This window comes from Giraffa tippelskirchi, chromosome 12 (assembly GCF_054371585.1).
Source record: "Giraffa tippelskirchi isolate mGirTip1 chromosome 12, T2T-mGirTip1v1.2.pri, whole genome shotgun sequence".
NCBI classification, from domain to species: Eukaryota; Metazoa; Chordata; class Mammalia; order Artiodactyla; family Giraffidae; genus Giraffa; species Giraffa tippelskirchi.
Window position 1 is genome coordinate 10677973 of NC_137286.1, and position 26489 is coordinate 10704461.

The window sequence follows — 26489 nt, forward strand, 5'->3', positions numbered from 1 at the left end:
TCTTCAAACACTATTTTCCTGTGGGTAGGAGGCAAGGCAGTGCTGAAGACCCAGGGCCCCCAGCCCTGGGACCTTGCTGTGAGTACCATGCTTGTGTCTGAAATGAAGGTGGGGGTGACAGCACTCTCTTTCCCTCCCCCCCTCCTCTCCCTCCCCCTGCGCACCCCCTCCCTCCACCAGTCCCTCCTTCTCGCAGAATAAAGGGCAGAACTGAGTTCCCTAAAGGAAAAATGCGATAATGTACTGCTTCTAAGTCTTGAAGTGGGAAGTTCGGGTTTTAAGCAACCTTTTATGAATAACTTGGCTTTTAAATTTCTTTTGAGACTCTCCCAGTGTTTCTCACAGTTAGACAAGAAAACAGAGCAATACAACCCAAAGCAAAATGATCGCACGGTTGTAGCAACTTTATGGGACATTTTATTATATGAAAGAGGGATGCTTCAGGGCCCTGGTCTGGAATTTGACCCATGCTCCTGCCACCTGTGTTTGTCTCAGCCCCGAGACTCAGTTTCCCCATGGGTACAACACGGATAATATTATCGAGGTCTTAGGTTCTCATAAGGATTCCATGAAATGACATGAAGCAGTTTTCCTCCACTGGGACACTGCCGGCATGTGGGGTGGACCATGCTTCCTCCTGGCTTGCGTCTATTCTAGCATTTCCAGAGCTTTCTCTCTCCCACTACACTGCCATTGCATCTCCTTCTCCAGACTTTGAGATGATCCAAAATATCATCCCCGCCTTCACACACATCCCTCCCACAGCATCTGAGAACAGGCTGGGAACTAGTGATCCAATACAGCTAATATCTCCATCTCCACCACAAAAGAAACAATAAATAGGGATGTTATACCTAATTCATGGGATTCTTAATTTTCTTTGGAGATCTTTTGGGAAAAGGAATAAAGGAATAACTTTGGTGTAACTACATCCAGCCTCAGTAGAAAGGGGTGAAAATTAGCATTGCGTGCTTCCTCCATGCCAGGTGCTTTTTGCATTATATTATGTCTTATGATCCTTAAGCAGCCCCACCCCCAGGAGGTGGGCATTGTCATTTGCATTTTGCAAATATCAACCAGCAGTTCAGAAAGCTTCCTTAACATAGTGTCACCTGGTGATTTAACTACAGAGCCTTGATTCAAACCCAGGCCCTCTGACTTACAGTTTGGTTCTTTGTGAAATAGATACTCTGTAGGTCTGGGTGTCCTCGGGGTGCAATAAGTAGAAAATGGTGGTGAGTTCACTGGGATAAAAAGAATAAACTGGAAAAAGTTTTATTACAGCTGTATTTCTAATTTTCTCCAGGGGTAGTCCAATTTTTAAGTAGTTCTGTTTCCCAATATGAACGAGAATCATTACTAAGTGAGCCTGTTCAGTTCAGTTCAGTTCAGTCACTCAGTCGTGTCTAATTCTTTGCGACCCCATGGACTGCAGCACGCCAGGCCTCCCTGTCTATCACCAACTCCCAGAGTTTACTCAAACTCATGTCCATTGAGTTGGTGATGCCATGTACTGAGCTGCAATGGAGAGATTAGGATGTGGCCTTGGGAATCTGCCTGCAGTACTTTGACCAGCAAACGTGTTTCGACATAATCGATAATGAGGCTACATTCCTCCCTCCCAACAACTGGCCTTGGGGGTTTAATGGGATTCTTAGGGCACCAGGTGCTATAAACAGTCTGCAAAAATATGTAAATGGCCCAGAGATCATTGGTTTGGGCAAAAGGCATTAAAGGTGCTGATTAACAACTTAATGACCAGAGATATAGTCATACATATTTTGTTACTGAAACATTATTGACCAGAGTCATTTCAATATTCACTTACATAACAAAACACCAGCAACAGGATTTGGTTTCTGCAAAATCCCCTGGTCAATAGTGTGTTAAGACATAAAATATACCAGGATAGACAAACGAGAATGGGGTGGTAAGCTGTGGATGGCCGCTGGGGCATGAGACAACAGAAGGGTCAGTCTTGGAAGGAGCAAGGGGACGAGACTCCTTGCAGAGGACAGCAAGGTGGGGGCTGGGAGGCCGAGTGCATGCTCTGTGTGATGTGGGGACGCATGTGTGACAAGCCTTTACCCCGAGCTGACGCTGCACTTCTCACCCCAGAGCACTTTGACCCCCTAGGGGTGGCATGGAGGTTCTTCTGGCCACTTCATATTAATGGAGTGATATTAATGATATTATGATACTATGGATGATATTAATGGAGTGTTATTAATGAGCTCCTTAAAGCACAAGAGCTATTGTATTTGTTTCCTAGGCTGCATTAAAAACCTTCCACAAACTGGGTGGCTTACACCACAGAAACAGATTCTCACAGTTCTGAGGACGAGAAATCCAAGGTCAAAGTGTCCACAAGGCTGGGTCCTGAGGCTCCAAAGTGGGAGTCTGCTCCAGGCCTCTCTCTCTCTGCTCCTGTAATCTTAGGTGTTCCTGGGCTTGTAGAATCATCACCCTGATTGATCTCTGCCTTCATCCTTACATCTTCTTCTCCCTGTGTGTGTGTCCCTGTGTTCGGTTCCCCTCTTTATAAGGACATCAGTCATATAGATTAGGGCCCATGCAACCTCATATTAGAGCTTTAGAGACATAGAGACATGGGTTCGATCCCTGGGTCAGAAAGATTCCCCTGGAGGAGGACATGGCAACCCACTCTAGTATTCTTGCCTGGAGAATCCCATGGACAGAGGAGCCTGACGGGCTACAGCCTGTAGGGTTGCAAAAAGTAGGACACGACTGAAGCCGCATAGCACGAACGCAGGCAACCTCATATTAATTACAACTCAATGACTCTATTTCCCAACAAGACCATGTTCTGATATGCTGGGGATTAGGACTTCAATATTTGAATTTGTGGGTGGGAGACTCAATTCCTCAAATATCCTTCCTAAACCTCTCCATAGTTAAGATACAGGTTTCAGCCCCTGTAAGTGACAAGAGCTACTGGAGATAACAGAGATAGAGTAAATCTCTCTCCTCTCCCCCCACCCCCAGGCTCCGTTCATCCCATGGCTTTGCAACCCCTCATGAGCTGCCCTTACCCATAAGGTCTGTGAAGCCGATCGTCACATCCACACTCCAGCTCATGGTGACCAGAAGAGTAGAGGGCATGCCTCCTTCTGGGCGAGCCTGGCCAGGAGGTCCAAGCAGCATCTTATCCCCTCCAGTAGGCAAGATGCTAGTTAAAGGCCACACCCATGTGCAGGGGAGGCTGACATCACTCCTGTCACAGTGTCCTGACTTTTGTCCTATACTATTGAGCGTCACCCCAGTCTTTGAAAGTTAACAAATGATTGAAAGAATGACTAGAGAGTAGAAAGGAGAAGGAAAGAAATGAAGGAAGGGAGGCAGGGAGGAGGAAGGCAAGGGGTAAAGACCGTGGAAGTTGTTGGAGTTTATTTTTAGGGGGAGGGGGGTTAATAGTTCAGAAAAATCAACAAAATCTTAAGATGAATCGATACATAAAGCTGAGAAGGGGCTCCTGCTGTGTCTGAAGCCCTGGGGGAAAGTGTGTGGAGCCAGCTTGCTCACCCCCTCCTCACCCTCTGCAGTGCCCCACTTGCCATTTCTGTGGGATCCAGCCTGGGTGTGTGTGTACTGTGTAAACATGAGGCTGTTTATGAAGAAGAATGATGTGTTCACCATCTTGTTTTCAGAGGATGGGGCCAACATGGCTGTGGCTGCTGGGAGCTGGGATCCTGGCCTCTGTTTCCTGTCAGCCCTTTCCTGCCAGTGGAGATAAAAGCCTGAGGGTGCCTGAAGCCCCCCGTGGTCAGCTCTCAGAGTCCCTCCCCGCCTACCAGAAAATCACACCCACCCTTACCAGCTTCGCTTTGCGTCTGTACAAGCAGCTGGCAGCAGAAACCCCAGGAAACATCTTCTTCTCCCCAGTGAGCCTCTCCAGCACCCTGGCCCTGCTCTCTCTGGGGGCACAAGCTGATACCCGGACTCACATCCTGGAGGGCCTCGGCTTCAACCTCACTGAGACCCCAGAAGCCGACATCCACCGGGGCTTCCAGAGCCTCATCCACACCCTTGACCTGCCCAGCCCCAAACTGGAACTGAAACTAGGCAACTCTCTGTTCCTGGACATGCAGCTGAAGCCTCAGCAGCACATTTTGGACAACATCAGGGAGCTGTATGGAGTTTTTGCCTTTTCTGCCAACTTCACAAACTCTGATGCAACTAGGAGGCAGATTAATGACTACGTGAGCAGGCAAACATACGGGCAGGTCTTGGACTGCCTGGAGGATTTCACCCAAGACACGTTCATGGTTCTCTTGAATTATATGTTCTTCAAAGGTGAGGGCTGGCTCAGGCTCCTCCATCTCCAGCCCTGCCCCTAAAAGACACCTATCTAAAAGTCTATAGCTGTATCTTCTGGAAGTTACCTCCTTATATTTAAATACTGGTCTTATCTGTTATTACTGTTGTTTAGTCACTAAGTCATGTTTGATTCTTTTGCCACTCCATGGGCTGTAGCCCTCGAGGCTCCTCTGTCCATGGGATTTCCTAGGCAAGAATACTGAAGTAGGTTGGCATTTCCATCTCCAGTGGATCTTTCCAACCCAGGGATTGAATCTGCATCTCCTGCATTGGCAGGTGGACTCTTTACCACTGAACCACCAGAGAAGCCTGGGTCTTACATCACTACTTCTTAATTTATCAATACTTGATTTCTTTTGCCATGTTTTTTCTGTTCTTTTACTCTGATTTTTTAATACAATTTACAGTTATTCTTGCTTTTCTGTTAGTAATTCACTATTAGGGAAATATTTTATGTTTTATATTACTGCCTATTTCAAACCTACAGAAATATGTAGAGAACGATATGAAAACCACCATGTACCGAGAATTAACACATACTAACATTTTGACATTCACTTCAGGTTTTTTTAAGTGTAATATTGCAGATACATTCAATTTCTTCTTAATCCTTCCCTGGTCCCATTTTCTTCCTTCCAGCTGTCCCTAAAGGCAGCCAGTATCCTAGGGTTGGTAGGTATCCCTCACATCTTTGGGTTCGCACTGTTAGGGTCTGAGTCTAAATCATTATTGGTTCTCCTGAATCTGACACAGGTTAAGGACATTTGCTGAATTAATGATTTTCAAGGTAAACTTTGGCTTGATGTTTAAGGCCTCTAGGAATGTTATTCATTCATTCAAAAGCATACATTAAGTACTAACTATATCACAAGAACTTTGATTACCTTTTGGCTAAATCTGCTGGGAACAGAGCTTCAATCCCTGGGTTGGGAAGATCCCCTGGAAAAAGAAATGGTAAGCCACTCCAGTATTCTTGCCTGGGAAATCCCATGCACAGAGGAGCCTGGTGGGTTACAGTCCACAGGGTTACAAAAAGTTGGACACAACTTGGCGACTACACAACAACAATACAAACAAGACAGTTTTCTCATTCTTGTGTAGCCCACAATCCCATGTGAGTTGTCAGTAAGTAAAAACACAACTACAACTCAGTGGGAAAGTGATACTATTCTGGGTAGACATGGTTGTCCTAGAGTTCTTGAAAGATACAACTTTCCAGATTCAAAGAGTGAGGGAAGGCTTCCTGGAAGAGAAGACACCTAAGCTAAGATACACAGGATGAGTTAGACTTACTCAGGCAAAGAGGCTATGGGAGAAATGAATGGAAGAGGGTTTAGGTTGAAATACACTATGTGCAAAGGAAAAGAGTTACCATTGCATTTTCAAGAAAGAAACAAATTTAATTAGACTGGTGCAAGTTTAGTCTGGCTACAATCTGGAAAATGATTTGGAGGAGAATAAGGGTAGAGCAAAGACAACTTAGGAGGGTACTGAAATGGTTCAAAGTCAGATGGTGGCCTCAAATAAAGTCGTGACTTTGGAGACAGAATCAGCAATACTTGGTCATGGATTGGGGGTCAGCATGAGGGACAGGATGAGCCAGCCCCCTCCCCCATCACCAAGACCAGTGTTTTCAGGAGGTCAAGTCAGGAGATGATTGTGGGTGGAGATGGTAAATAGAAAGAAAGTACTGCACACATGGACAGGACTGTGAGAGATTCTGCATCTCTAACCAGTGTGGCTTAGTGTATGTCTGCCCAGCCTTGCCCTCTTAGAGTGTCTTCTCATTGTTTTGTGGGTTTTGTGTCCTAAGCCAAGTGGAAGCATCCTTTCAATCGTTACCAGACCCAGAAGCAAGAGAGCTTCTTTGTGGATGGGAGGACCTCTCTCCGCATCCCCATGATGCACCAGAAGGGAATGCACAGATTCCTCTATGACCAGGAGGTGGCCTGCACTGTTCTGCAGCTGGAATACAGCGGAAACGCCCAGGCCCTGCTGATCCTCCCTGACCCGGGGAAGATGGCACAGGTGGAGGCCGCTCTGCAGCCAGAGACCCTGAAGAAATGGGATAAATTGCTCCTCCCCAGGTAAGTGCCAGAGCAGAAGGACTCTGGCTGACTTTGTATGAAAAACCAGCAGGTCTTGATCAACTCCAATTGCAAGATCCTAAGCCCTAGCTTGGCTCTCTGCACTGCCAGTTAACCAACCATGGGATCTTGGGCAATTCTTGCCATGTGGGTCTCAGTTCTTAGTTGTTCAGTCATGTCCAACTCTTTGTGACCCTATGGACTGTAGCCCACCAGGCTCCTCTGTCCATGGAATTCTCCAGGCAAGAATACTGAAGTGGGTTGTCATGCCCTTCTCCAGGATGTGGGTCTCAAGTTTTCTCAAATGTAAAATGGGGCCATTATAATCACCACACTGGGTTGCTTGGAGAATTAATCGAGTTAAAACGTACGGAATATGAGAGTGCTACTTTGTGCAGGAGAAAGGTTCACTGGGTATTAATCATGTTTACCCCTTCCTGGACATCCTTCTGCTTTTCCTCTTGTCTTCTTCTCCAATAATAATTTACTGCCAGAAGACAGTTAAGGGTAAGTAACAAATCAGATCAAGGACAATTATCTAATATTAAGAATAATTATGATTCACAAGAACACAGTGGTTATTTCTTAAGAGCGGCTCTTTTTTAGTTAAAATATTCCTTAAAGAAGCTAAATACCAAGAAGAACATTGTAAAAATAAAAATGCCGATTGCCACTTTGGGGGAACTCTACCTACCCCCTTCTCTCTCACTTGCTTTTTGGTTTGTGGTTTTTCTCATAGTGGTTTTAGACTTTTCTGGTTTCCCTAGATCACATACTCTAAATAACCCATTCTTGAGATGTATTTTCCTTTATGGGGTAGTCTGGATAAAATCTGGCCTCAAATTCTAAAAACCTCTTGCTGCATAACAATCCACCCCCAATAGAAGAGCTTGAAAAACACCCATCTAGTATCTCTCTTGATTCTGTGGGTGAACTGGGTTCAGCTAGGCAGTTCTCACTTGGGTCTTTTGTGGATGGAGTCAGATACTGGCCAGAAGTGGAGTACTGAAGTCTCCTCCACTTGGATGTCTAGAGCCTGGGCTGACTGGCTGGCTGAGCTAAGAGCTTAGCAGGCATCTCTCTCCATGCAGCATCTCCATGAGGCTAGCTTGGGCTTCTGCACAACAACTCAGCACAGTTGACATTGCTATATGACAGCTCAAGGATCCAAGAGGGAGCATTCTGAAAGGCAGGAAGTGAAAGTTCCCGCTCTTTTAATGCCTGGGTTCGGAAGTTAGCCAATGTCATTTCAGCCGTATTCTATTGGTCAGAACATTCACTGGCTTCAAAGGGATGGGGTATAGACTAAACCTCTTAAATCCACCATCACTACTTAATAGGTATTGGTCACCTTCATCCCCATGGGAGCCTTCTCTCAGCACCCCAGTGACACAGGTACCAAGGATAGAGAAACAGTGTTTTGTGTTTGGGTAGAGATTCAAGTACCAAATAAAAGATACAGGTCAAGGATAGAGGCCAGGATTTAAAGTATTATTCCTGTTGTCCATGAATCTACACAGCTCTGGTCAGTTTGATTCCCCCCATATTCTCAAGTTCCTTTGGGATGAACCTGCCCTTTCCCCCATCACAGGAGGAAGTACCATAGAATCTTCTAGACCAGTAGATTTTTTTTTTCTTAAGAAGCGTCTGTTTTGACCTCCCACTTTGACCTTCAAAAATCAAAACCAACCTAGATTATTTATCTAAACCTCAGCTGTTCCCTGATACCATTTGTTGTGCCCAAGAGTTATAATATCATGATAGCATTTGAATGGGCTTCCAGACATGGAAAATTCTAGCTGCCAGGTTTCCCTTTATTCAGCTGTGAGAAAGGCTAGTCTGCCCAGGGGAATTTGGCTTTCTGATAACGTCATTTTATTTACACTGATTGAACACCTACCCTTATGTTGGGCTCTCTAAAAGACACCCACCCCTCAGCTAGGCTGTACTCAAACCCCTCTCCATGGTGGGACCTGCCCTCCAAATGCTGCCTGTGACAATTGTGTCTGGTAGGCTCAAAAATTGGCCAATGTAATTTCTGCCATACTCTATTGTTTCTGGCCTCCACATTTGTTTCCTTTTTATCACTGTTCAACCTCTGACTTCCCACTGCCTCCCACCTCAGTTAGACACCTGTACCTTCATACTGGCCCAGGAGTTAAACCAGTAAAAAAATAATCTGAATTAGCATCTCTAATTTGAATTTATTTGCGGCACAAGTTTCCAAGCTGGCTGTAACTAAACCAAGCTTGCAGGTTTCATGACAAGTGTCAAACAATAATTTCAGAGATGAATAATCCCAGGAAGAAAGGGACAGAATTCTCAGGGTCAAAGGAAACTTGTGAATGTAACACCAGGAATAAGACAACCTGATGGCAAAGGCATGGCAGCAACAGGAGAGAGAGTTACTCTGGATTCATGACGTCACTTAACATGCAAGGTCTCTCATCAGATCTTCAACAGCCCCTGAAGTTCAGATAGGTGAGAGATGCTGTGGCTTTATTAGGGGGTTGCCAGTGGATGGGTTTAGGATATAGTTCAGAAACTGAGCCAACAGAACTTGCTAATGAATCAGATGTGGGGGGGGGGGCAATGTGAACAGCATTTACCTTCCATGGTTACGCTGTGACTTTAATCAGCGAAGCCTTGGAAACCTAACCCAACATCCAGCACTGAGAAATTCCTCCAGAAATGTGACAAAGATGAAGACCTATGCCTGTGCCAGGAGTCTTCTTAGATCCAGACAAGAACCTCTGTGTGGTCTGAAGAAAAAGGGGTTCTGGACCATGGGATGTTCTGGCATAGCAGGTGGTACCATGAGAAGCCTGGTTCCCCCACCCTGGGAAGCATGTCTCCCTCCCAAAGCTCAGGCTGCCCACACACAGGGCAAGAGCAGCATGTATAATGAGACAGCAGTGCTTCTCCACCTGATTCTCTCCCCAGCCTGCTGGATTTGCACCTGCCAAAGTTTTCCATTTCTGGAACATATAACCTGGAAGAGATACTTCCCCATATTGGTCTCACCGGTTTATTCAACTCAGAAGCTGACTACTCAGGAATCACTGGGCAGCTCAACAGAACGATCTCCAGGGTAAGGTGGTGTATGTGGATGTGTGTGTTGGCTGGGAGGGGGAGGGTATTTTCTCTTTTGACATAAGGTTCATTTGAAAGTCAAGTGTCCTTTTTTTCTTTTCTGGTTCCTTAATATCACAATCTTTATGGCTTCTTTTCACTGGCAGCTCCCTTTTTACTCCCCTTTCTTCTAGACTTCTATGTTCTTCAAAGAAAGAATAGAGTCTTGAATAGAGTAGACGCCCATCCATGGAGCCAGAATTTTCCCAAAGGTGGGACCAGCCTTCTTTTTATCCTTTAAACTTCCTCCAAAGGCAGGCAGTGAGATTCTATCTGCCTTTGTTACAACTATAGAGAGTAGTGGGCATGAACAGGAAGTGTATCCATCAGCTTTGCTGTAGTAACAAACAATCCCCAAATCTCGTCGGTGTCTTATTATAACAGAGGTTTATTATGTCCGCATGACATATCAGAGGTGTATCACTACATCTCCCTACAAATCTACTTCACATGTCTTCTTCATTCTAGAATGTAGGTTAAAAGAGAGGCTTCTATGTGGGACATGCCATTCTCATTACAGTGGGGAAAAAAACAGGGAAAATATGCAATGTCTCTTAACACTTTTCCTCACTCATGGCCTCTGTCAAGGCCACTCATCTGTCATTGACTAAGACGAATCCCACATTTAAGACAGCCATCAGTGGGGTGGGCTCATGTTCTCTTGCAGGAAGCACTGCAGGCCACAGGCATGGGTGGGGGCTGATGACAGCCTACAGGAAGGGAGAGTTCATATTTGAGAAGAAGAATGCAATTTTCCACAAGAGGGAAGACCGAAAAGACCTTTCTGTTCTTCCATTACCTTCCTAAGTTAGAGTCATTAATTATCAGTTTAGTCTTTGCTAGGAATTTCATAAAAAAAGTATACTGTCTTCAATTTTGGAAAGAGCAGCTGAGATTTGGAATGTGAAACTAGGGAACAGGGACAGGGTTTTGAGTGTATGTGTGTGTGTGTGTGTGTACCTGCCCACTATGGAGAGAGCAAACAAGAGGAAAAAGGAATAATTTAACCTTTTAAATGATTTATTTTATGATAACTTTCGATGTTAGATTTATCTCTTTACAGATCTTTTTAGAAATGAAAGAGATTGTCAAGGCCAATATTTTCAATTTAATTAAATTTAAAGCCTCAGAAACCTTCCTAAGGAGTTGCATGAAAATGAGACTTTAAAGGGCTTCCCAGGTGGCACTAGTGGTAAAGAACCTGCTTGCCAATGCAGGAGACATAAGAGATGCGAGTTCAGTTCCTGGGTCGGGAAGATCCCCTGGAGGAGAAAATGGCAACCCACTCCAGTATCGTTGCCTGAACAATCCCATGGACAGAGGAGCCTGGCAGGCTACAGCCCATAGGGTTGCAAAGAGTCTGACGTGACTTAGCATGCAGGTACAAGGTTTTAAAAGAACAGAATTCTTTATTTTTTTAAATTAATTAGTTTATTTTAATTGGAGGCTAATTACTTTACAATATTGTGGTAGTTTTCACCATACATTGACATGACTCAGCCATGGGTACACATATGCCCCCACTCCCATCCTGAACCCCCCTCCTACCTCCCTCCCCATACTATCCCTCTGGGTTGTCCCAGAGCACCAACTTTGAGTACCCTGCTTCATGCATCGAACTTGCACTGGTCATCTATTTTACATATGGTAATATAAATGTTTCAAAGCTATTCTTTCAAGTCATCCCACCCTTACCTTCTCCCACATAGTCCAAAAGTTTTCTTTACATCTTTACTATCTTTCTAAATTCCATATATATGTGTTAATATACTGTATTGGTGCTTCTCTTTCTGATTACTTTATATAACAGGCTCCAGTTTCATCCACCTCATTAGAACTGACTCAAATGTGTTCTTTTTTATAACTGAGTAATATTCCATTGTGTATATGTATCACAACTTCCTTATCCATTCATCTGCCAATGGAAATCTAGGTTGCTTCCATGTCCTAGCTATTGTAAACAGTGAAGAGCAGAATTATTTTCATGGAGGCCAGTAGAAGACTTGGCACATCAGACAACCTGGTTTTGTTGAGCTCATTTTGGAAACCATTGACTTAGGCGGAGCAAGCCATTTTAATGATGAGAAAGCTGAGACTTAGTGAGAACAAGCGTAGCTCGCAGCAGAAAATGATTCTCCGGCCTGTGCCACGTAAACCCAAGCACCTGGGAAATGCTCCTAAAAGTCGCTGTTGGGTTTTTACAGACTGTTGCATGCTTGAGCGGGCTTCCCAGGTAGCACAGTGGTAAAGAATCCACCTGCCAATGCAGAAGATGCAAGTTACATGGGATCCATCCCTGGCCTGGGAAGATCCCCTGGAGAAGGAAATGGCAACCCACTCCAGTATTCTTGCCTGGAGAATCCCATGGACAGAAGATCCTGGCAGGCTACAGTCCTTGGGGTTGGACATGACTGAGCAAATACGCATTCTCATGCAGCCCTCAGCCCCGTTCAGGCCTATCTGTCTCTCCTCCAAAGAGCAAACAGCATGGCCAGGGTGACACCCCAGGAAATGATGGAGGTAGAGAAACCTGTGAAGGAAGGAAATGAAATAAAGGCAGGAGTTACTTCCTGGGAGGGCGGGACCTGAGTGAGGTAACTCCGCCTCCACCTCCCTCTGCCGCACAGGATGGCCTCGGCCCCCTGGAAGCGCCCTGAGCCCATGCTGTCTCTGCGTCTCTGCTCTCCTTCTAGGTGTCACACAAGGCGACAGTGGACGTGAGTGAGCGGGGAACCGAGGCAGGCGTGGCCTCCGGCCTCCTCTCCCCGCCTCCGTCTCTGAGAGCAACGTCGGCCCCACACGCCCATTTCAACCGGCCTTTCCTCCTGCTCCTTTGGGAGGTGACCACCGAGAGCCCACTCTTCCTGGGAAAAGTTGTCAACCCAGCTGCTGGGTGACCATCGTGGGAGGCCAGGGGGGTGTCTTGTCCCCTTCTTAAAAAACAGGAGGGCCAGCACCAGCCTGCATCTCAGGGCTGCTGTGAGGACCAGTGTGCAAAGATGCTAATAAAGTTGACGCTGGGTTTTGTGAACAGTGAGGAGTGATGCTTACAAGAGGGGGTTGAGTGCCCAGAGCAGGGGTCAGTCATTCACTCTACAGTCTCCTCCAATCTGGAGTCAGCTGTGGCTAGAAAGTTGGCGATGAGAACAGCCTCGGGTTATAGCCTCCCTGGAGTCGTCCACCACTGCTGCCACCACTGCTGAGCCTTCCTGAGTGTCCTTGGGGCAAAAGTCCTAGGAAAAGGCACAAAGGACATCAGGAGGAGTCAGTAAATCTCTCACTGCTTGGTGACCCATCTTGGCTACATAGCAAAGTGATGGCAACCTGAAATATCATTGCCTGGATGTCAGAAGTTAGTTCACCTTGAGAGGAGATTGAAGCAGGGCAGGAGCTGTAAGCTATGTTCTATGAAAAGAAAGGGGTGCAAGAATGGGCCAATGAAATAAAATCCAGAAACAGGTCAAGCATCCAAGGACAACTCCAGATCAAAGAAAGTGGAAAAATCAATATGGCCTGGTGAGACAGTGGGCTTATGGCTCAATCTTGATCAGTGGGGTGAATTTGCATCTAAGCAATGATGCATCTCAGCAGGCCCACTCCTACAAGTGTGCCCCTCCAGTCTTAAAAAGGCATCTGTCTGGAAGTAGTGGGGAAACAGAAATGCCAATGCAGCTGCATGTATGTACCATGCATGTGACAATACATCCCAACAATGAAGTCGGTGTCTAGAGGGTGAATGTGAATGGTACATGTCTAGGAAGAAGCTGTATCAACAAGAGCAAGTGGTAAAACTCCCCCACCCTCATCCCAAGGAGGTGAGACTTGAATTCGATCTTGAAAGCCAGGGAAGCCTGAAATAAAGAGAAAGAGGGTAAGACAGTCCAGGAGAGTATGGAGGAGATACGTTATGGGCAAAGACCACCAGAGAAGATGTATGTCCTGAAAAAAGAAAAGACGACCAGCTTCATAGCAATAGAAGGCTTGTGTAGGATCACAGGGGAGAGTCATGCTGGAGAGGGATATGGAGTTAAATGTTGGAGGCTTTGGTTGCCAGGGTAAAGGGTGTGGACTCTGTTTTGTCCACAGTGGGGAGTGGCTGTACAACTGCATAAGCAGATGTGGGTGTGGACAAAACAGTGATTAGAGAATCCTGACAGGTGAGTGTGGATGAGACCAGGTGTGGTGAAGCCAGTGTGAGGGGTCAACCAGAAAAGGCATTGCATTAAGTCCGCTCCCACCTCATGCCCTGTCCTGGCCCATCCCACCTCTTGCCTCCCCCAGGCCACCAGCACACGTGACCCCATGTCCAACCAGCCCCCTTGGGCCTTCTGCACCCCTCCCCACCCTGCCCTGCCTGCCTATGTGGACCATACTTCTCTTATTAGAAAGGAGGGGATCCCAGGAGGCCTGCCTCGTGTCCTGGCAACCTGCCAAGCACAAAACCTCTCTGTTGTTTTGAACTAAAAACTGAATAAGAGTTAACCTTCAAAAGCTTGAAGAGCTGCCAAAATCCTCTTCAACACTGGAATTGGCTCTTGCAGAAATAAAGAAAAAAAATTTTTTTAAGTTAAAAAAATTAAAGTGTTCAGGTGGCCATCACATGGGCTACATGCACTGCTATGGAGATGGACACGTGCTCTGCCTTAACACAGATTTACTGAACACCTACTAAGTGCTAAGTGCTGGGCACTGTTAGGCACTGGGAATAGGGCGGTGAAAAAAGCAGACAGTAAGCCCTGCCCTCATGGGGCTTACATTCTAGTGGCGGAAACAAAACAGGTAAATAAAAGAAGCACTAAAGCAGAGGGTCCGGCCTCCAGGATCTAATGCCTGATGATCTGAGGTGGAACCAGCAATAATCCTAGAAACAAAGTGCCCAATAAATGTAATGTGCTTGAAACCATCCCCTGCACCACAAAACTCTTGTCTTCCACGAAACTGGTCCCTGGTACCAAAAAGGTTGGGGACCGCTGCCCTAAAGAGAGACGGCAGTGAGGACGAGTTCTCTGTGGGTTAGAATAGACCCAGAAAAGTGCACCTCTGATGCGCGTGAAGGACCCTTGATGGTGACTAAGCAGAGCACCCAGGGATGAAGCTGAATTTCAGCAGAACGTGTTGTGTGCTCCTTTTTATCCTTCCTACCAAGGGAAACTACAAGTGGAATCCAATCCTGTCTACTGGAGAAGAGACCGAATCGAGACCAAGGCGGCCAATGGTCTAGAGATATTTATTAACTCTCTGCTCCAGCCTAGGCATGGTGATCACAGAACCTTTGACCAACCTTTCAAGTCTCCCTCTCTGTGTCCAGCGCCCACTGTGCATTCAATACTATGGATTAAACAGCAGTATAGGCAATTGACAGATATCAACAAATTTAGTAGTTGCCCCCCCTGAAATCATGAGAAGTAGTTCTGCTCTGCCTCCCTCTTCCAGGTGGGGAAACTGAGGCATGGTTTGCTAGCCCATGGCAGAGCCTGGAGTTGAACCAGGCTGTCCAGCTCCTTCGATCCCTGGGTCAGGAAGATCCCCTGGAGAAGGAAATGGCAACCCAATCCAGTATTCTTGCCTGGAAAATCCCATGGATGGAGGAGCCTGGTGGGCTACATGGGGTCACAAAGAGCCAGACACGACTGAGCGACTTCACTTCACTTTCACCTGCCAAGAGAACAACTCGAAAGTCACCCAAACACACCTCTTTGGCTCCTCTACTGCAAGGACTTGACCCCCTAGGCTGGAGAAGGGAAGGAGGGGGAAACCCTGTGAGCAGGAGCCTTTGGGGAGACCTTACAGGGAAAGATCCAGAAGCATGCCTGGAGGACAGAGACACGCCCTTTCATCTGTTTAGAGCCGTTACCTCAGTCGGGGACTGACACAAAGGAAGCAGTGAAAAACATTTACTAGTGTAACGCTGTGAGGGGGGAGGTATGCCACCTGGTGAAATTTTGAGGCGAAGACTCAGAGGTGAGAAGGAAACAGCCTGATGAAGGACCTGGTGTAAGGACACGCAGAGTCCCATAGGAGGGTTTAGTGGGAGGGAATCCACTCCCTTTCAGGCTGGGCAGACAACCCACTTTCTCTCCTGTCTTCTCTTTTCACCTTTCCTGGGGAGACCAGTTGAGGCAGACTTCAGGACACGAGTGAATTCTTGCTACCTCCCACTGGCTGGACAACCTTGGACATGACGTTTGATCTGTCTGTGCCTCAGCCTCTTTGGAACAATGGAAAACACAAAACGCAATGTACAGGGCTTCCCTGATGGCTCAGTGGCAGAGAATCCACCTGCCAATGCAGGAGACACGGGTTTGACCCCTGATCCAGGAAGATCCCACATGCCACGGAGCAACTAAGCCCATTTGCCGTAACTACTGAGTCTGTGCTCTAGAACCCAGGATCTGCAACTACAGAGCCCATGTGCCTCAACTACTGAAGCCCGTGCACTCTAGAGACTGTGCTCCGCAACAAGAGAAGCCACCACAATGAGAAACCCACACACCGCAATGCAGAGTAACCCCGGCTCGGAGCAACTAGAGAAAAGCTCATGCAGCAGTGAAGACCCAGCACAGTCAAAAATAAATAAATAAATAAATATTATGCTAAGGTAGTGAAATATTATAAATATTATAAATAAAATACTTATTTTTAAAGAAGAAATAGATAACTCAAATATTGTTATATCCATTAAAAAAAAAACCACTTACAGAATTGTGAACATCAAATGAGGTCATGAGTGCAAAGCATTAAGCACCTGTTATACAGTAGGTGCTCAATGAATGTAGGTTTTATCCCCACCCTATTCTCTGGGCTGCCCCAGCTCTCAAGGTTGCCCTTTATTCCCACAGAGCATAGGTCAGCTCTAGGGAATGTCCACATCCCCCAGGTGACCACCGGTCCGGGTGTGAGATGTAATCCCTCGTAGTGAAACCACGTAGGTAGAACATCCTCAGAACCCAAAGGCGTGGATGGAGAGCCTTCAGGGACTTTGCCCAAAGAATCCACCTGGAGGGCGAGACTGCTCTTGCTGCAGGGACATGTGCTGTGGGGGGACATTGGCTGTGACAGCACCGTGGCACCCAGGGAGAGCCGCTGGCCCACGGACGAGGGCTGAGACTGCAGAGGCATGCGTGGGTGAGAGCCCTGTGAGTTTTCTCTAGAAACATCATTGTTAGTGGTCATTCACTGGGCTGCTTCTTCACTCCCTGCTTAAACTGTCACTTTCAATCATCTGTGAATTGAGTATGTTTCTCCCCAAGCGCAGGTTCCAGATGAATTTAGACTCCAAACCAGACTTTGAACCATCTAGAAGAACATGATCAGTTTCTTTTTTTTAATTCTTATGTTATAGTTGACTAAAAACGATGTGTTAGTTTCAGGTGTACAGCAAAGTGATTCAGTTATACATATACATGTATCTATTCTTTTTCAGATTCTTTTCCCATTTAGGTTATTACAGAATATTGAGCTATATAGTAGATCCTTGCTGGTTATCTATTTTAAATATAGCAATGTGTACTTTTCCATCTCAAACTCCCAAGCTATCTCTCCCCCCGTCACCCTTACCCCAGTAACCATAAGTTGATGAAGAACCTGATCATTTCCAAGGTAAGTCAACAGCTACCTAAAATTTATAGTTTTTAAGATCTTGTAATTTTCTTTTTGGTAGGTCTTGAACCATCTCTGCCATGCCATAGAGTACCAGCTACACTTATTTTGTCCTGGGTTGTAGGTAAATAGGCCTTGCATGCTGCAACTAAGGCCCTGGCCATGTGCAGCCTACAGGAATATACAGGACCCTGTGGGGGAAATATCATAATAGCCACTGTCTATCACCCTGCCTGCCAATGCAGGAGACACAGGTTCAATCCCTGGGTCGGGAAATATCCCCCGGAGAAGGAGATGGCACCCCACTCCAGGATTCTTGCCTGGATAATCCTGCGGACAGAGAAGCCAAGTGGGGGTTACAGCCCATGGGATCACAAGGAGTCAGGCACGACTGAGCACAGAGACACACACACATGCCACTTCAGTATTTTAGGCTGAAGAAGTTGGTGACTCTGTTTCCCCAGCTGCAGCCTTCCAGAGCTTCATCCCCTCGTCCAATCCACCCACACCCATGAGAGCCCCAGTTCCTAAAATAAAACCCTTTATTACAAAAACTACTTGCAGCGCCTCTTTTCCTGATCAAGAAACCAGACTAATTCACATGAAAGCACCTTTATTTTGCCTTCTTTCTTGAAGGCTAATTTCACTGGGAATTAAGTAGGCAGATTTTTTTTTTCAGTGCTGGAAAGATGTCATTCCATTATATTTGACTTTCATATTTTTGGCTGAAAAGTTCTCTATAATTTTTACAATCCTTTGAAGATGAATTTTTCCCCCTCTAGCTGCTTTAAATTTCTTCTCTCTCTCTATTTTTTATTTTTGGTCTTTCAACTGTTTTAAAATGATGTCCCTAGGTGCAGTTTTTCTTGTGCTAATCCTGTTTGGGGTTCATGTAACTTCTCAAATATGCAATTTGATGTCCGTTTTGAATAATTCTCAGAAATTATCTCTTAAAAATTGCTTTTATTCCAATATCTTCTTCTTTTTCTGAGACCATGATTATGCATGCATTAGATGTTTTCATCCTATCTCATGTCTCTTATGTGCTTTTCTGCATTTTCTGTTCTTTTTTTCTCTCTGGGCTTAATATGGATATTTTCTATTTGCCCACCTCTCATTCCTTCTCTCTTTTCCTCTGTTTGGACTGCTACTGAATACCTCTACTGAATTCTTAATTGAAGTTACTTTATTTCTAATACTAGAATTTTAATTTGATTCTTTTTATGGCTTCCACTTCTCTGTCTTTTCTTCTATTCCATTATACAGAATGATCATGGTGAAAGTCTGTTTGATAGCTCCAACATCTAGATAACTGTGAATGTTTATTCTCTATTTTTCTCTTCATCTTCAGCTATTTTTTCTGTTATTTGTTATGCCTGGTTGTTTTTATTAGATGCCAAACAATGTATATCAAAAATTATGTAGTTGTGACTATTTTCTTTCTCAAGGGAATATTTTATTTTCTCCCCTTGGGCCGAGAGAGGCCAGAAAGATTCCCTCGAAGAGTCAAAATTGGGTTTCAGTGTCTTTTGAGGTCTGGTTTATTTGGCCTTCCCCCACCTAATGTAGCCTCCACTGCCCCCTTCACAAGTTCATGCGCCAGTTCTTGTCCCCTGAATACCATGAGCCTTCGGAAACCTCTGTTATTTTAGCAGGTAACTTTTGTCTGATTATTCAGTATCCCATGCATTCACTGCTCCAGTGTTTTTGCCTGGAGAATCCCATGGACAGAAGGGAAACTGCGTGACTCGTGGAGGACAGGCAGAAAATTCCTTGAAGGGAAATTGTGTGCAGAACACTGAATTCACTTCCTTGTGGGTCTCTATTTTCTAGAAAATTGGTCCCTCGCGTCCTAACTTCTTGTTGCTTCTTAACTCTCATTTTTGTTTCCTCAGCCTAGTGACACTGTTATAGGCTCTAAGCCACTGTGTTCTGCCCACTTCTGTGCCCTAGACTGGAAATCAGCCAAAGTCCTAGAGGGAAGAACCAGCAGCAAATGTTGCTTCACTGCAACACACTTCCTTTCTCTCTGGAATCTTCTCCCTGTCCTTACCTCAAGCTTCTACACTGTTCTCCAGTACCTTTAACCATCTACATTCTATATCTTATTCAGCATTTATAGTTTCCTTGAGGAGGGATTAGTGTGATTTTAGCCTCTCTTAGTCAGAAGCCAGATGTGGTGCCAGAGTGTCCAAGTTCTCTAGGTCCTCCCCTACTCCTCTCCCTAAGGACTGAATCAGCAGGTTTTGAGGTACTTGATCACGTCCCCCAACTCAGGGGATCTGCCAGCCCTGAAGGCCCTTTAACAGGGTCAGCTGAATGAGGGATGCAACTTGATTCAAGAGTAAGCTATCCGTTGGTAGCCCACCCATGAGTTGTGGCCTGGCTCAAAAAGATGGGCTGGGCCTATCAAGGCCTTTCCTGGCAATTAATGAGAGCACTCGAGAGGGTGGCCAAAGCTAAAATGTCATGGGTCAGTCGTTAAAGGGCACTTGTGAAATGGAGAAGCAGAGGATGTTGGTTAGAATAAAGGAAGCAGATACACAGGGAGACAGAGTGGGAGAGAGATGGATGAGAGAATGGCTGGTCTCCCTCTCAGTGCTGGCAAAGGGGTTGGTGGGGGATCATCTGGGCCTACTGGACCCTCCTGCAATGCAGGAGACCTGGGTTCTATCCCTGGGTTGGAGAGATCCCCTGGAGAAGGGGACTGCTACCCACTCCATTCCAGTATTCTGGCCTGGAGAATTCCACGAACTGTAGAGTCCATGGGGTCGCAAAGAGTCAGACATGACTGAGTGACTTTCACTTTCACTTTGTTTTTTGTTGTTTTTTTTTTTATAAATTTATTTATTTTAGTTGGGGGCTAATTACTTTACAATATTGTAATAGTTTTTGCCATACATTGACATGAATCAGCCATGGGACTTTCACTTTGATCTGGGCCCATGGAACAGAGAACCACTCAGGCTGGTATGAGAAGAGTGGTATTCATTGTAAGGACGTAGGGCCATCTCGAACCTTCCACAAGCAGAGTCATCAGACAGGATAATTTCTCTCTGTTGCCTTCTCTCCTGCTCAGGCCCTCTCTCAGTGCCAGACCTCCTTGCTTCATTTAATCCAGTGTTGATCAAAGTCATTTGATCACACAAATATTCTTGTCTCATAACACTTCTTAACATCCCATAGATTTTGTGTTTTATGTGATCCACTTTAAGGAAAAGTGCTGTGGTCAGCATTATGTCATCTACCGCTCTTTCTTCTTTTAATTTTCCTTTTTTAAGAAGTGCCTTAAGCCTAAAGAGGTTATTGTCTTGGCCAAAGTCACCCAGTTTTTTAGAGGCCACATTGGACAAAGATCAAGATGCCCTTCCGGCATAGATTAGGCAACATTATTTATACAATTTATACAAGAAAAAAAAAAGAACAGCAGCTACTACTGCTGAGCATTAAGTGACAGGCACTGTGTGAGATGTTCTGGGGGTTGAGAGGCAGGTGACAGACAAACCCCCTGGATTGAAGGAGAAGACCAGAGTAAGGGAGACTTCCCTGGGAAGAGAGCTTGAAACCACGTACAAGTCCCTGTGTCCTTGTCTTTTGTAATAAAAGGCTGACTCAAGAGTCAATGATTGGGAAATATGAAGATGTAGGAACAAAGAAGAGCTGTTGGGCTGGGGAACTGGTAACAATTCAGACTGTAAATCTGCCACATGGCAGAACTCACAGTTCTTGAAAGATATAGACAAAGGCCTGACACATACTCCTAAATTGTTTTTACAGGAAGCACACCTCTTCCAGATGAAAACTGCTGACTGCAAGAACATAGACTCCAGACTTGTTGGAACCAGGAGGTTGATGATGCTCTCTCCCCATTACCTCACCACCCATTAGAAGAATGTCCACAAGCTGATCACATCCTGCTCCTTGAACACTTTATGACTCCTCATTATCCGCTCCAGGATGGGACACACAGTTTTGAGGGAAGTAGCCCACTGTAGCCCCGTCTGCCTGGCAAAATAATAAAAGCTACTCTTTTCTACTTCACCCAAAATTTTGTGTCCACTTTTCTATTTGGAACCTGAACAGAGGCTGAATTTTGCCAACAACCTCCTGGCTATTCATCTCTACACCTGGACACCTGTGCCCACACCCCCGGGTAACTTTCTGAACCTGGTAAGCAGAGGCTGGACCACCGGGGCAGGGGGCTCTCGAGTCAGAATAGGCTGAATGAATTGGCAGATGGGCCATGAGTGTCCAGGGTGCTGATAAAGGATCAGAGCCCCTGGAGTCAGAGAATGTAACAGAAGAGAAGAAATGTAGCCGGAAGAACAAACGTGATGGGATCTATATGGGAGCTATTCTTTTAGCTCTAACACTTGTGCTCTGCTGCCTGTGCTGAGTCATGCTGACTCTTTCCCTTTATGAAAGAATGTTGCCTATAGCCTGAAATATACATGATATTCCATTCTCAAGGCTCTGACTTTTAAAAGTATAAAACTTTTCCATTCATACAGAGACAAAAAGTGGCAGAACAGAGAATAACATTTGCCTTCTTGGAGATTTAATGAAACATTGTGACTAGACCCGCTTGACAGCTGTTAAGAACAAAGGATTCCTACAGTGAGAAGTTTCCAACAACCAGTCACATGCCCTTCTTTTAGTATAAAAGAAGCCTGAATTCTAATTTGAGTAAGATGGTTCTTTCCGACACTAGTCCACCATCTTCTCAGTCAGCTGGCTTTCTGAACAAGGTCACTGTTTCTTGTCCAAACAACTGGTCTTTCAGTTTATTGCCCCACTGAGCAGTGAGCAGCAGGAACCTGGTAACACGAAAGGAGGGGCTGATGTCACAGGCTCCCTGTAGCTGAGAAATTGAGTGGACATCCCCATTATGACTTTAGCCACCACCCCTGGGCCTCAGTGTATGTGCCTACAGCTTTCTACATGCTGGAGGAGACCCATCCTTGGCTCAGACACCTCCACTAATCACAGGCTCCCTCCACTCTGGGTTCAAACCCCCTGGAGGCTGAGACCTCAGTCTCCAGGGCTAAGAGTGCTTCCTCTTCCACCCTCATGAGTGAGATAAAATCAGACAGATCCCACTGGCCCTGCCAGTGTTACCACTGGGAGGGCACCCTCCACTACTGCTGCAGGACTATGTCTCCACTACAGACAGCACTGGCTCTGTAACCGCTGCTGTGCCTCCTAAGAAGTCAGACTGACTGCAAGTATCTCTGAATGTCACAGCTTCTGTTCTCAGCCTCCCTGAGAAGGTCTCCAAATCTAACCTTCTTCCAAAAGGATTTCAAGCTGTTTATGGAACTAAATAATATGAAGAACATAACTGGAGATTTTAAACTCAAGGCCATTTTAAAAGTATGAAAAATGCAGTAATAGAAGTTGTCTATCACTTATATTGTCCATACGTGTACACTGAATTCAGATATAAGTTCTTGGCTTCTGAAGCAAAAGGAAATATATCAGTTACATAGCGTTTAGTGGCTAGAGAGAGCGTGGAAATGCTTATTTTGTTTCTTCCTAGAACCCAGCTCCAGTTGGTCTTTATATTACTACAATTCTTCCTTCTCTGATTTGAAAAGGCACAGAAGCATCATTCAGATGACAGATGCCTGCAATCAAAAAGAAAGGTCAAGAAGATGCCATGATGTCCACCCTGGCTGAACTACATAAGACAATCTGAACAATTGGGCTTTGAAGTTGGAGCTCAGCTTTCAGGTGAGACAAATAGGAAACTAATTGGGGGTTGAGATTTTTCACTGTCTGTCAAGACACTTCTGCTCCCCGAGAGAGCTTCTGCTTAGGATAAATGTCCTATGACTGGATAAGTAGGACATACAGTGCTGTCATTAATTTTATGATTTGGCAAACTAGACAGACCTACTCTATCAATGAGGGCTTTTCAATCTCCCCTCTCCCCCTGTGCAAGCTGCCTTAATTATTAATTGTTAGTTTCCTGAGCCACATATGATCACTGTGTGTACTTCATAAGATCCATAGAAGCAATATGAGAAATAAAATTTAGCCACCCACCATCCAGAATGAGTCCTATTAGCCTTTGTTATATTCTTATAACATTCCCCACAGTTTAGTTGGTCAAGAATCTGCCTGCAACGCAGGAGACCCCAGTTCGATTCCTGGGTCAGGAAGATCCGCTGGAGAAGGGATAGGCTACCCACTCCAATATTCTTGGGCTTCCCTTGTGGCTCAGCTGGTAAAGAATTCGCCTGCAATGCAGGAGACCTGGGTTTGATCCCTGGGTTGGGAAGATCTCCTTGAGAAGGGAAAGGCTACTCAGTCCAGTACTCTGGCCTGGAGAATTCCATGGACACAGTCCATGGGGTCACAAAGAGTCGGACACAAATCAATGACTTTCACTTTCATATTCTTATAATACATACATTGCTAAAATAAATATAAACACACCAAAGTGAGATCTTACCATGCACACTGTTTTAAAACTTGTCTTGACGTATTATTTTAATGACTGTATAATATTCTATTTTAAAATGTGCATACATAAGTTTTTAGTTTAAAATTCTCTTTTAACAGGCTTTTAAGTTGCTTTTTAAGTTTAAAAACAACAAGCTGCACATCTTTTGGATATATCTATGGAATTAGAATTGTTCACTCAGAGGATATATAGATAATAGGCTATTGAAGCTTTTCTTCAGATTTTCTTTCCCAAAAGTTGTATCTGGGTAGCCAGAGTTGATTTGCATTGTGATCTTTTGTAAATTGAATTCTTATATACACATGAATCTATTGCTTCTCTTGGCTGGAGTGAACTGTCTATATTTTTGTATCTGGTACTTCATGTGTTAATACTGTAGTTTCATTGTATGGAATAAATTCCCTATGTTATTCTTATTTTTTAAAGATTTTTAGAACTTTTTCAATAAAATGAGTCATTGAGATGAGTTTTTGAGTTCTTTTTTTTAGAGTCCAAGAAAAATTCTGCTGAGATATTGATAGGAATTATACAGTATATATAAATTAATTTCAAGAAAATGTACATGTTATAAAATGTAGAGTCTTCTGGTCAAAGAACAAGATGAATCTCTTCTCTTATTCTCATCTCTTATTCTCTATCTGTGGCCCTAACCAACTCTCCCTTTTTCTTTTTCTTTTTTTCCTAAAGTTCCTTCACCTCTCTTGTTAATATCATTCACAAGAGTATTATATGTCTTGTTGCACTTGTAATAAGCTCTTTTCTTCCATTTGCTGGCTGCCTTTTGTACTTTATATGTGAAAATTACTGACAACTGGCCAATTTAATGAATATTTTGAATGTAATAATCATGTCTAATTATTTTTTTTCTCTTGGCTTTTCCAACTCTGTAACACAGGTCATTTGCTCAGAATGATTATTTCGTTTCTTCAAAGTGATTTATGCTACTCAGGGACAGACATGGAAGAGAAAATTTTGAAATTTGGATCTGCAAGTAGGATGGAGCAACAGTTAGCCCTTACCCTCAGCCAAAAGAGACCTTGGGTGGAAAGGTCTCTAAATTTGGATTTTTACTCTCCCAAACCTTCCAAGTCTTTGGCTGTAGAGACCTTGATCCATCTGCCTCTATAGACAAATGTGACTTGGGGGCACAAAACAGTCCTGGTTAGAAGTTTCCTTTTATTTTCCATCACATGAATTCTAGTAACCTCTAAGCCCCCATACTCAACCTAAGAGAACTGTCTTCTTTTCTAGATGGAGGAAGCTCATCTGTGCTCCACTCTGCTGCCAGCCTCTCCTGTGCCTAGGCTGTGTGTTGGATCAGCTAATGACATTTCCACCCACGTACTCCAAAGTTTGCTTTTATTAAAGTGGTCTGCAGGGTCCCTGACCGAGCAAGCAGAGGTGAAAGAACAGGAGGCTTTCACAGATTCTGTCTTGGCTCTTGCACTGCCCCAAACCAATAGTGAGATCTCAACCCACAGAAAGTGTCTTGGGAACAATAATGCCTGCAGGTAGACATTGACAACTGGCATACTAATGTTCTCAATGTTGTGTTGAGTCTGCCTGCTATTTCCCAACTCTGCAGAAGGGGTTTTGTATTCATTTTGCTTTTCATTTTATGTTTCTTTTACTCTCAACCAGAGGTGCTCAGGAGAATCCTTTACAAAGAGAATTATTATTTCCATCAGGCCCGAGTGGAAAAAGGAAATGCAAAATTGCCTGTGGATTGTGCAAATTGTATAAAGAGCAAAAAATCTAATAGCTTTTTCCTCCAGTTCTGAGAATTTGGCAAATAGTAAAAATAACTCTGAAAACCATTAAAATTTCTGGGAGGTATATTGCTTCCACTTTTCCCTTTCTGCATTATAAATGGCAGTCCAAACAATGGCTTCCGGTGTTTTTGTTAATTCCAGAGCTTTATTGTTCTTTCATTCAATTCCCATAGAAGTATTTGCACAACTCTATTCCCTGGGTCCTCTTTCTACCGCTTCGAAACTGATGGTCACACATTTTCCATAAGGCTCCAAGACAATCTTCTACCTGCCCTTCCCAACTTCCCTCACAAACTTGTTATTCTAATCCAAACTTCTATCAGAACTTATATGTTAGCTACAAAGAACAAGAGACAGCATAAAGTGGTAGCAGAAAAAAACTATATATAGGCTGAAATCCCAAATCCACTCTTTACTAGGTGACTTTGGAAAGTTACTTAATCCTTAAACTTTCTGAACCACTGTTTTCCTGTGTATTAAATGAGGATAATAATGTGTTCATGTTATTAACAATCTTAAAAATGAGTTCCGTTGCGTGCTAAGCCTGTGTCAAGAAATTTGCCACAGTTTGCATGCATTCTCTCATTTATCCCCACAGAAGTTTCTGACATGGTTGCAATGATCATCTCCCTTTTGTGAAATGAACATGCTGATGAAATCTTAACACCCAGTACTCAGAATAGGACTGTTCTCAGGGATAGTGCCTTCAGTTTGGTTCAGTTCAGTTCAGTTCGGTTCAGTTCAGTCACTCAGTCGTGTCTGACTCTTTGCGGCCCCATGGACTGCAGCACACCAGTCTTCCCTGTCCATCACCAACTCCCGGGGCTTGGTCAAACTCATGTCCATTGCATCGGTGATGCCATCCAACCATCTCATCCTCTGTCATCCCCTTCTCCTTCCACCTTCAATCTTTCCCAGCATCAGGGTCTTTTCAAACAAGTCAGTTCTTCACATCAGGTGGCCAAAGTACTGGAATTTCAGCTTCAGCATCAGTCCTTCCAATGAATAATCAGGACTGATTTCCTTTAGGATTGACTGGTTGGATCTCCTTGCTGTCCAAGGGACTCTCAAGAGTCTTCTCCAACACCACAG

At 44.6% G+C, this 26489-nt stretch overlaps 1 protein-coding gene and 1 long non-coding RNA gene across 3 annotated transcripts; both read left to right on the plus strand.

Annotated features, from left to right (window-relative positions):
• The first annotated feature begins 3319 nt into the window (after window positions 1-3319).
• Window positions 3320-21204, plus strand: LOC145529173 (serpin A11-like). 2 transcript variants are annotated; one of them, XM_081549003.1, is made up of 4 exons: window positions 3320-4314; window positions 6152-6425; window positions 9369-9516; window positions 20934-21204. In XM_081549003.1, exons 1-4 carry the CDS (start codon window positions 3642-3644, stop codon window positions 21042-21044), a joined length of 1206 nt encoding a protein of 401 aa, XP_081405129.1. In that variant the 5' UTR covers window positions 3320-3641; the 3' UTR covers window positions 21045-21204. The 2 variants fall into 2 exon arrangements, with proteins under 2 accessions (XP_081405129.1, XP_081405128.1); XM_081549002.1 differs by lacking the exon at window positions 20934-21204 and adding an exon at window positions 12251-12585.
• Window positions 21205-22065: 861 nt separating this feature from the next.
• Window positions 22066-25442, plus strand: LOC145529174 (uncharacterized). Its single transcript, XR_014070985.1, has 2 exons — window positions 22066-22529; window positions 22754-25442. It is a non-coding gene; the product is annotated as an uncharacterized LOC145529174 (long non-coding RNA).
• The last annotated feature ends 1047 nt before the right edge of the window (window positions 25443-26489 follow it).

Bases quoted from the DNA above. Each gene is read 5' to 3' on its own strand.
- LOC145529173 (XM_081549002.1), top strand. From the start codon at position 3,642: ATGATGTGTTCACCATCTTGTTTTCAGAGGATGGGGCCAACATGGCTG. The intron at 6,426-9,368 runs GTAAGTGCCAGA...TTCTCTCCCCAG, and splicing joins GATAAATTGCTCCTCCCCAG to CCTGCTGGATTTGCACCTGC. The intron at 9,517-12,250 runs GTAAGGTGGTGT...CTCTCCTTCTAG, and splicing joins TCAACAGAACGATCTCCAGG to GTGTCACACAAGGCGACAGT.